Source organism: Hippocampus comes, unplaced genomic scaffold, assembly GCF_001891065.2.
Source record: "Hippocampus comes isolate QL1 unplaced genomic scaffold, H_comes_QL1_v1.1 scaffold156, whole genome shotgun sequence".
Classification (NCBI taxonomy): Eukaryota; Metazoa; Chordata; class Actinopteri; order Syngnathiformes; family Syngnathidae; genus Hippocampus; species Hippocampus comes.
This window is the reverse complement of record NW_017805744.1, coordinates 733,387-743,985: the sequence shown is the minus strand read 5'-3', so window position 1 is coordinate 743,985 and position 10,599 is coordinate 733,387. Positions and strand designations below refer to the sequence as shown.

The window sequence follows — 10,599 nt, the reverse complement described above, 5'->3', positions numbered from 1 at the left end:
CGGGTCCATTTGAAGACAAAATGTGTCTGGTTGCTGTTGATGCACACTGCAAGTGGCCCAAGGTGGCTATCATGAAATCCATAACCTCTGAAAAGACAGTTGAGGAACTTGGAGAAATCGTTCGGAAATTTTGTGCTCTTGTCCAACTTATTTCAGATAATGGATTTTCCCACAAACCAATGGAGCACAACTAACAGGTTAGCAGAGAGGTTTGTGCAAACATTGAAAAACACATTTAAAACATCACAAGGACAAGGAACTGTGCACGCCATGTGCACCAACTTTTGAGAGCGTCTCCAACCACTCCTGAATTGTCTGTGACTATCGAATGTGACAAAGATGTTGATCAATGCTTATCTGAACCCTATCATATATCCTCACCAGTGGCAAATTCAGTCAGCCCGCCTGTTGTTCCGAGTTCTGATAAATCTGTTGAAGAGAGGGCACGAGTACCAGAACCTAATCCAAAGGTAGGAAAGTCTGCTGTAGCTCTTGAACGTCGCTATCCTACTCGGGCAGGGAAAACACCTAATCGTTTGAATTTGTAGATCAGAAGTGTACTCAAGGATTGTTCTGAGTTGTAACTGTTATTAAAAAAAATCCTTCAAATGTAAGTGGGGGAGGAGATGTAATGTATTTTGGTCTGTACAGATTCACATAGTCACGCTTGACGTCATCGCGAATAAGTCTGTGTGTTGTGCAATGTTAGATGTGAGCTCAACGTTATACTGCTCCACTCCACAGTCTATTAAACGTTGCTGTTGTAATACCTGCATCATCATTGCTACCTACCGGGAACAACGGTAGAAAACAGAACACCAATAGCCTGCCTTGCCTTGTGTGATGCACAGAGCCTGATTACACAATGCGCGAAGAAGCACAGTACAGATCTTTCCACTCATCTATGACAAGCGCTTCCTACCACTCCCTTGAGCAAAGTCCCTTTTCTTAGGAGCCATTCTAACTGTTTCGTCCACATTTAGCAAAAGTTCCGCCTCGTGATGACAGCTATTTTGACAGGACTGCATGGACTTGACCCAATCTGGAAGTGGCTGAATGTACAGATGTAAAGTGGAACTTCCGACTTGCGACAACATTCATACAGGGCTATTTTGACATAATTACACGGACAAGAATTGAGCATTGTCTTTAAATAAAGAGATGCTACGATTCAATAATAAAGAGATGCTACAATTCAATAAAAAAACACACACACAGGAAAGATATAAATATGTGTATTTTTGGGGGAGTAAAATAAAATGACTTTTTGCATCTTTCACGATGTCAATCAGAAATGAAGTCACTTTTGGATTTGGATCAAGGATGCGGAGGCGTAATTTCCACAACGATGCCATGCACGGCTGTTTTGACGTGATTAAGATGACATTCACTGTTCGTTGCTTCATTAAAAAAAAAAAAAAGACTACAATTAAATGAGTAACACAGACTTTAAATTAGGCAACTGGTGGCCTGCGAGCTGCATGTGGCTGCTTGCACTGTAAATCAGTTTTATGCCATCCTTGAACGGTCATTTTTCTGCACAAACAAGTGGGTTTAGTACAAGACACCCCCCATACATACAACCTGAGTGGTATGGACTATGGAAGAGTATAGAATTGGATTACTTACTGTAGCACAGTGCAACAGAGTCTTGCTGGAGTAAGAATGGACAGTATTTGTCTCATTTCATTTCCTCAGAAAATGAGTCTACTCGATTTAAGCAAGTGTGCGTGTGTCTTTGTTGCTAAACCAGATAGGTGAGGAAATGTGTGTGTATCTCCCTCAAGAGAGTCAGTGCATGTGTTGATGTGTGCGTGTGCGTGTGCGTGTGCGTGTGTGTGTGTGTGTGTGTGTGCGCGCACACGAGTGCGCATATGATAGAGAAACAAACTGTAAACATGTAGTGGAGCTGCTAGCAGCTGTTTTTTTTTAGATGGAGACGCTTTGTTTTAAAGCGGTGGGTCATTGATGCATTTAGGACAACTTGTAAAAAATAAATAAAAAAATAACAATCAAACCCTTCTTAAATACTGTAATTATTGAAATTATATCAATTATGATTTTTTTTTCGGAAGAGTACTGTGGTCTAACAAGCAAAATGTGTCATTCAATTCGTCATCCGTGAGAGTCCTGGGCACCCATTCATCACTGTCAGTCTGTCATTTTTGCAAGCCGAACCAAACTGAAGCTGATTTAACCCCTAAAACACCCAAGTGTTTTATTTTAAAGTTGAAAATGGCCTACCTTATTCAAAATACAACTCCACATTGTGGCAATGAGGGTAAATCCAATCCAAGCGGTTTACACTCTTACACCTGTCTATAAATGCTCGTCGTTGTCATCGTCTTCTTTTTCTTGGTTCATTGGTGGATTAAAGCTCCTACTGTACAGGAAACGCAAAGCGTTTCCATATAGAGTCACTGGATGCAACCTTGCTTTTTTTCAGCCTCACAAACAGACACAACAGTACCCCGCCTACTGCCTGAAGACAGCTGGGATAAGCTCCAGCATGCCGTCGACCCCTCGTGAGGATAAAGCGGTTCAGATAAAGGATGGATGGATGAATGGATGTACAGTATTGTATAAAAGTGACCTAACTATGCCCAACAGTTACCTAAATATTTGCAAAGCACCAAAATACAGGCAGTAGCCTGGTATTAACCAATGCACTCCTCAATGTATTCAAAATATTTATTTTTAAGTGATTGACATTTTCTTAAATATGAAATTAGGGGAAATAAGCATGATAAATAATGAGTCAGAATCTACTACACATAAAAATAAACTGAACTGCATGTTTTAAATGTGGAAACATTTATTTGTACATCCAGTATTTCACAAGACTGCAATGCCACCCAGTGGTACTCAAAATGCGAAAATACTCAAGTCCCGCCCTAAGAACCAACGTTAAAATACACTTGTTTAGTAGATCCTATTGCTCCTGCACAATGTGAACTAATTGAACACTCCTTTATGTCCTCAAAGATTTTACATAACTACTGTTTAATCCTTGAAACACCCCCAGTAATTATCCGAACCTAACTTCTCTTAAATCAACAAAGTACTGCCTAAAGGTAACACAAATACTCCTCGATGTACTCAAAATACAGTCCAAGTGTTCATGTATACTGTGAACGTAACATTCGTGGATGTAGCCAAATATTTGTTCAAGGTATGTCTCAATACTCTTCAATCTACGAAATAATCCGTAAACGTTACCTAACTACCTCTTAATTCATTGAATTCCCGCCGTTTTTCTCAAATTGGAAGACCTGGTGCCAGCCATTTTTGGCCATTTGACAAATTTTTGAAGGTCTACAGAAAAGTTCTGTAGCTATATAAGCATGGAAGCTACCAAAAGAAAGCTTTAACCCTCTTCTTTCATCAGAAAAAAAAGTACATTTCTACCATTTACAATTTTTACTGTAAGAAAAATGGAGGTCAATGGCAAATGATTCCTATATAATTCTGATTTTAAGTGAGGAGGTGGACCAACCCTTTAAAAAAACTGAAAGTATCAATATTAGTTAGTCCAACACAATAATTGCATTATTAATTCGTAATCTGATTCTGTACAAGAACATATTTCATGATGTAGGAAATGTGACATGCCTTCATCCACAATTGGGTGCCTTCAATGTAAGTGAAAGCACCAACTCTACTTAGGTGACTATGTTCATGTCAGCCATCGTGTTGACTTTGGCTCGCTGGGATGCTAGCGCTCGGCAGTGCAGAAACACGGAGAGAGGGTGACTGAAGGATGTGCGTGTGCGTGTGCGTGTGTGTGTGTGTGTGTGTGTGCGCGCACACGAGTGCGCATATGATAGAGAAACAAACTGTAAACATGTAGTGGAGCTGCTAGCAGCTGTTTTTTTTTAGATGGAGACGCTTTGTTTTAAAGCGGTGGGTCATTGATGCATTTAGGACAACTTGTAAAAAATAAATAAAAAAATAACAATCAAACCCTTCTTAAATACTGTAATTATTGAAATTATATCAATTATGATTTTTTTTTCGGAAGAGTACTGTGGTCTAACAAGCAAAATGTGTCATTCAATTCGTCATCCGTGAGAGTCCTGGGCACCCATTCATCACTGTCAGTCTGTCATTTTTGCAAGCCGAACCAAACTGAAGCTGATTTAACCCCTAAAACACCCAAGTGTTTTATTTTAAAGTTGAAAATGGCCTACCTTATTCAAAATACAACTCCACATTGTGGCAATGAGGGTAAATCCAATCCAAGCGGTTTACACTCTTACACCTGTCTATAAATGCTCGTCGTTGTCATCGTCTTCTTTTTCTTGGTTCATTGGTGGATTAAAGCTCCTACTGTACAGGAAACGCAAAGCGTTTTCATATAGAGTCAGTGGAAGCAACCTTGCTTTTTTTCAGCCTCACAAACAGACACAACAGTACCCCGCCTACTGCCTGAAGACAGCTGGGATAAGCTCCAGCATGCCGTCGACCCCTCGTGAGGATAAAGCGGTTCAGATAAAGGATGGATGGATGAATGGATGTACAGTATTGTATAAAAGTGACCTAACTATGCCCAACAGTTACCTAAATATTTGCAAAGCACCAAAATACAGGCAGTAGCCTGGTATTAACCAATGCACTCCTCAATGTATTCAAAATATTTATTTTTAAGTGATTGACATTTTCTTAAATATGAAATTAGGGGAAATAAGCATGATAAATAATGAGTCAGAATCTACTACACATAAAAATAAACTGAACTGCATGTTTTAAATGTGGAAACATTTATTTGTACATCCAGTATTTCACAAGACTGCAATGCCACCCAGTGGTACTCAAAATGCGAAAATACTCAAGTCCCGCCCTAAGAACCAACGTTAAAATACACTTGTTTAGTAGATCCTATTGCTCCTGCACAATGTGAACTAATTGAACACTCCTTTATGTCCTCAAAGATTTTACATAACTACTGTTTAATCCTTGAAACACCCCCAGTAATTATCCGAACCTAACTTCTCTTAAATCAACAAAGTACTGCCTAAAGGTAACACAAATACTCCTCGATGTACTCAAAATACAGTGTTCACATATATTGTGAACTTAACATTCGGGGATGCAACCAAATATTTGTTCAAGGTATGTCTCAATACACTTCAATTTATGAAATAATCTGTACAAGTTACCTAACTACCTCTTAACTCATTGAATTCCAGCCGTTTTTCTCAAATTGGGAGACCTGGTGCCAGCCATTTTTGGCCATTTGACAAATTTTTGAAGGTCTACAGAAAAGTTCTGTAGCTATATAAGCATGGAAGCTACCAAAAGAAAGCTTTAACCCTCTTCTTTCATCAGAAAAAAAAGTACATTTCTACCATTTACAATTTTTACTGTAAGAAAAATGGAGGTCAATGGCAAATGATTCCTATATAATTCAGATTTTAAGTGAGGAGGTGGACCAACCCTTTAAAAAAACTGAAAGTATCAATATTAGTTAGTCCAACACAATAATTGCATTATTAATTCGTAATCTGATTCTGTACAAGAACATATTTCATGATGTAGGAAATGTGACATGCCTTCATCCACAATTGGGTGCCTTCAATGTAAGTGAAAGCACCAACTCTACTTAGGTGACTATGTTCATGTCAGCCATCGTGTTGACTTTGGCTCGCTGGGATGCTAGCGCTCGGCAGTGCAGAAACACGGAGAGAGGGTGACTGAAGGAGGACAGGATAAGCACGGTCAGAGCGATGTTCACCTGCAGACACAAGCATGGAGAGATGAGTATTCTCGCAGACATACACGGTAGACACAATTGTTGGTTAAAGAAGTAAAGCACACAACTTTGGGACCTGAAATAACTTTATGACACATAAGTAATAATACTTTGTAAACACACCGCTATTGAAAATGTGTTGATGAAAATCAGGCATTTCTTCTTTTATTATTATTTTTCTACTAGAATTGTGTTATGTTAAAAAAAAAAAGAGACTCTTAATGTGACGTTTTTTTTTGTTTTTTTGTGAGTCATGCACTCACATATAAGGGATCTCCGTCCAGCACTTCTTCCACCACAGCAAAGCAGGCATACTGCAGTAAAGAGAAGACCGCCGAGAGAGCGAAGATGAGGCCATACAACTTCCCAAAGTGACACGGTGGGAAACTACACAGTTAACAAAAAAGAACACAGGTAAAGGGAGGTGAGTGAACACTGCAACAGTAAAACAAATTACCAGTACTTTGTGTTTGTCTCTTGTTATGGTCGGAAGTAGAAACTCACTTAAGAAGATTTCAAAAGGCAACCTCGCCCCGTTTATCAATGGGATGCGGATCTCATGGCCCTTTACTATTAATCAGAAATGAAAGATGTTTTCTTTTTTTTTTGTCGTTTGCTTTCTGTCACGCAGCGGTGAGGGTGGTTTGTTTGTTTGGTCACTACCTGTTTTATTTTGAAAGAGTAACTCTCATCTCATTTCAGGTCACTTACCTTTCCTCCTGTGCCAGTCTGATTGTAAGCCCCGTGCTGAGTGTTTCCACCTGTTGCCCCTTCCCCTGTGTTTAAATGGTCTTTGTCTCCCTTTGTCCTGTGTCAGTGTATTTCGTCCTTGTGCCGGCACTTCAGCCTCTCGCCACAGATCTGACCAGACCTTGCCTTGTTTCCACAGCCTTTCCTATTTTGAGTTTTTTGCCGCTGATCCTCAAATAAATAAATCATTTTACTTTGACCCCTGCAACTGTGTCCTGTGTCCAAGCCTGGTTATGACACTTTCCAGTAGACATTACTGTTTGCGAAGTGTGTATATATATGTTTTTATTCGCAGAGAAAATATTCTGCCATTCACCAATCAACACTTCTTGCCTGTCCTGTGATTTTCATATCTCATCTCAGTTTTGGTTTTCGCTGATCTACTCTACCTTTTTATTCTGAATGTATGCCTGTTTTCTGAATACAGTTGGGCATGAATATGTAGGAATACATTTAACTTTACTCACGCCACAGTGACAAAAGTAGCCATTCCACCATACAGGAAGCTGTAATTGATCATTTGCATGACAAAAGTGAAGTACTGGAGTGGCAACACGGGAATGGAAGCGCAAATTGAGAACACCAAGGCCATCAGTGATGTCAGGAAGAAGGAGACTACTGCGGAATTCAGGTCTGCTTCTTGTTCACTCATTCCTATGAACATGGACACACACACACACACACACGCGCACGCGCGCACACACACACACACACACACACACACAGAGAGAAGATTATCACACTATAGCAAAAAAAAAGATGTGTGTGTGTGTGTGTGTGTATGAATATATATATATATATATATATATATATATTCACATACATACACAATTTATGTATTTATGTAATCCCATCTGCCTCCCTGTTCATGTGTGTTATTACCTGCTACTGGGGGTTTGCGCTTGTGTCGGTCCATGATGAGGCCATTAATGGGAGCAACAAGTAACCCGCACATCTGACAGAAAGCAAAAGCGTTGATGTACTGGCTCACTGCCAACACACACACACACACACACACACACACACACAAGTTCAGATACATGATTTAACATGTCACTTCTCGATTAGCAGTGGAAGCAGTGAAGATAGTATATGCGACCAGCCAATATTACCCATTACCCTACTGTGTGTGTGTGTGTGTGTGTGTGTGTGTGTGTGTAAGGGGATTCCTGCGAGTGCATGACGGTGCGTGAGGCTGTGTGTGCGCATGTATTCTGGTGGATTTGTGCAGGTGTGTGCATGTATGCATGCAAGTAAGTGTTGGTAGTTGTATGCAGGGTTGGGCATTCCGTCATTCTGTCAGACTGATGGAACATCCGTCAGTACTCATCAGCTGCCTCAGGAGTACCACAGGCCAAAAAGGCACGATAGAACTCCTTCATCTTGACGGCATTCATCACCTCCAGTGACGGGTTATGGGATTGCTGCAGCAATAGGTACAGACCACTTGACAGCTCCGGCTGGCCAATTCAACAATGGAGGTGTGGAACACGGTCCAGTCTGACTCAATGTCCATAGCCTCCCCTGGGAAGTTCTGTTGGAGATGGGATTTGGAATTCCTTTCTGAAAGGGGACTTTGCCATATGGTTCCAGCAGACCCTCCCAATAAACTTGTGTCTCCCAGGTCAGACCAGCCTCTTCCCCCAGCACTGGAGCCAACACACCATCATCAGTTGATTGCTTAGTTCCTCTCTTCATCCAAGCCAACAAGAAATGCGGCATCAAGTCCATCATCAAGTGCACCCTTGCTCGTGCTTTATCTGGTCCCTCAACTCGGTCCTGTTTGCCATGGGTGACCATGCCATGGGCATAAAGCTCCAGGCAACTTCATTCCTACTGTCACTGAGACACATAAACCCCTCCACCGTGGTGAAGTGTGGTTGGTAAAATGTGCGTGCATGTGTTGTTGGGTGGGTGGGTTTATGTGTGTTAGTGTCGGTGGATGCGTGCATGTGTCTACATACCAACTGATGCATCGCCATCAGCCAGACGCTCCAGCATGGGGTTGAGGGTGCCAATGAATAGATAATGTCTCAGTTGAATCACAGACAACCATAGGAGGACCAAGAAGAAGAATTTTGATAGAACGCATTCACGGAAAGTCTTATCTGAAGAGGACAATGCAGATAAGATGGAAAGGCATGTTTGTTTTGTTTTTTTTTGAAGTGTGTTAGAATAATTCATAATTGCACATACCAGGTTTTTCTGGTGCATTCTCTGCAGGTGGTGTCTCATCTATTGGCGACTGAAAGACGGTCTGCACAGTTTCATGGGACTGTCTTGATCTTCTGCAGGATATCCTGAGGTCAGAGAGGACTATGAGAGAAAAGTGTGGGCCTACTACTCACTACTCTAAACGTACACTCTCGGGAGGTTTCATTAACTTTTCATTAAACAGCTGAAATAGTTAAAAAAAAAGGAAGCGAAGTGGAGCCGAAAGGCCAGCATAGAGCCCAGAGGGTGAATTTCACACCTGTGTGTGGGCAAGCCCTCAATTTTGCATAATATGTCTGCTTCAAAGATTGCTACTTTTCAGCCCAGTACACTTGTTTGTCCTTCCATGCCCTCTCTGATGAACAGTGTTTAGGATTCATACCCATATTTGTAGTTGTCAGGCAGCGGGTAAGGAATTGAGGTTCTGGGAAACAGGAAGATGGTCCTGAGCATGTGATGGATGCTGCCGGCGGCCAGGAACAGGAAGCTGGCCTTCAGGGGGATGCCTTCCTGATACATGAGCTGTCGCGACAAAGTGAAGATCGTCATTGATAAATATTAACATCTGCCAAAATGCATCTCTCCCACTTAGACGCACTTTCACGATGAGGAAGACACCCGAGGAACTGTCGAAGGCCCCATTGTAGACAGTGATGATGGTGGAACGATGAGCACCAAACAGATTTGCCGCCTTCAGGAGGAGAAATTCAATTGGGTGAGTGTCACATTTGCTCAAGCGGCACTCTTTTAAATCACTAACGTTTGAACACTAATGCATCTCCACCACAAAGCATGCTCCATTCTTTTATCCAGCCCACTGAGCATTTACATTCTCAAGACTCCTGTAATTTGTTGAAGCAATTTAGTTTTCTTTTCCTAAAATTATTCAATCCAAATGTATTCATTCATTTTGGAGTAATAAACTCTAACTGTACGATAAAAATATTATTTCAAAACAACTAAAGACAACAAACATGAAACGGCTTTGGCCTGTCGTGATCTGCACGGGTGAGACGTCCTTTGCAGAGTTGCATAGGTTGCTCCGTTTTCAATGCTGACTGACTCAAGGTGCCTGAAGACCATGAGGTGCAATGTCTATTTTGACCACTCAATGTGGACGTCGCCGGTGACAGCACTTGAAACACGCGAGTTAACCACTTCACCATCAGTGACTCATTTAAACTCACTGAAAAAAAAAAAAATAAAATCCTTTTTCAACAGGGACGAAAATCAACCCTTACCCTTAACATGTAATAGAAGAGATTAAAAATATATGCACGCATATTCTTGAGTCATGGCCCCTTACTTCAAAAGGCAATTTGGCTGTCATGTCAGGACCTGAGTTTTTGTTTTATACTTATTTGGAAACGGGAGTCACTGATGGTGTTTCAGTTCCCATTTGTCATGATTGACTGGTGGGTGGAGTCTGCCTTTCGCCTGAATTCAGCTGGGATAGGCTCCAGTTAATATGATAAACACTATAGAAAAGGGCCGATTTTGATGGATGAATGATTTGGAAAAACATTAAATCAAAAAAGATGAGACTTGCACAGTATATTAGCATCACACACCCACAAATGCAGATTAATACACTTAGTCCCATGCACGTGTCCATTACTGAATGTTGTTAAACGGATAATAATAATAATAATAATAATAATAATAATAATAATAATAAATTTTATTTATAAGCGCCTTTCAAAAAACCCAAGGACACTTTACAATCAAAAGAGCAATAAAACCACAGATAAAATTATAAATAATAAAAGTGATGAGTTTAAACTGTATATGCAATTTTAAATAGGTGGGTTTTAAGATGAGTTTTGAATATAGGAAGAGAGTCAATATTTCGGATGTCGGGTGGGAGTGAGTTCCAGAGTTTG

At 40.7% G+C, this 10,599-nt stretch overlaps 1 protein-coding gene across 1 annotated transcript in view; it reads right to left on the bottom strand.

Annotated features, from left to right (window-relative positions):
* Nucleotides 1–5,602: 5,602 nt before the first annotated feature.
* Nucleotides 5,603–10,599, bottom strand: part of LOC109524212 (solute carrier family 43 member 3-like) — a 16,710-nt gene continuing 11,713 nt past the window's right edge. The window contains exons 5-12 of the mRNA XM_019883892.1: nucleotides 9,315–9,407; nucleotides 9,099–9,238; nucleotides 8,699–8,802; nucleotides 8,467–8,625; nucleotides 7,385–7,492; nucleotides 6,970–7,156; nucleotides 6,016–6,139; nucleotides 5,603–5,734 (exon numbers count right to left, since the gene is read on the bottom strand). Of these exons, the coding sequence (XP_019739451.1) occupies nucleotides 5,603–5,734; nucleotides 6,016–6,139; nucleotides 6,970–7,156; nucleotides 7,385–7,492; nucleotides 8,467–8,625; nucleotides 8,699–8,802; nucleotides 9,099–9,238; nucleotides 9,315–9,407 (1,047 nt within the window). The remainder of the gene's footprint in view (nucleotides 5,735–6,015; nucleotides 6,140–6,969; nucleotides 7,157–7,384; nucleotides 7,493–8,466; nucleotides 8,626–8,698; nucleotides 8,803–9,098; nucleotides 9,239–9,314; nucleotides 9,408–10,599) is intronic.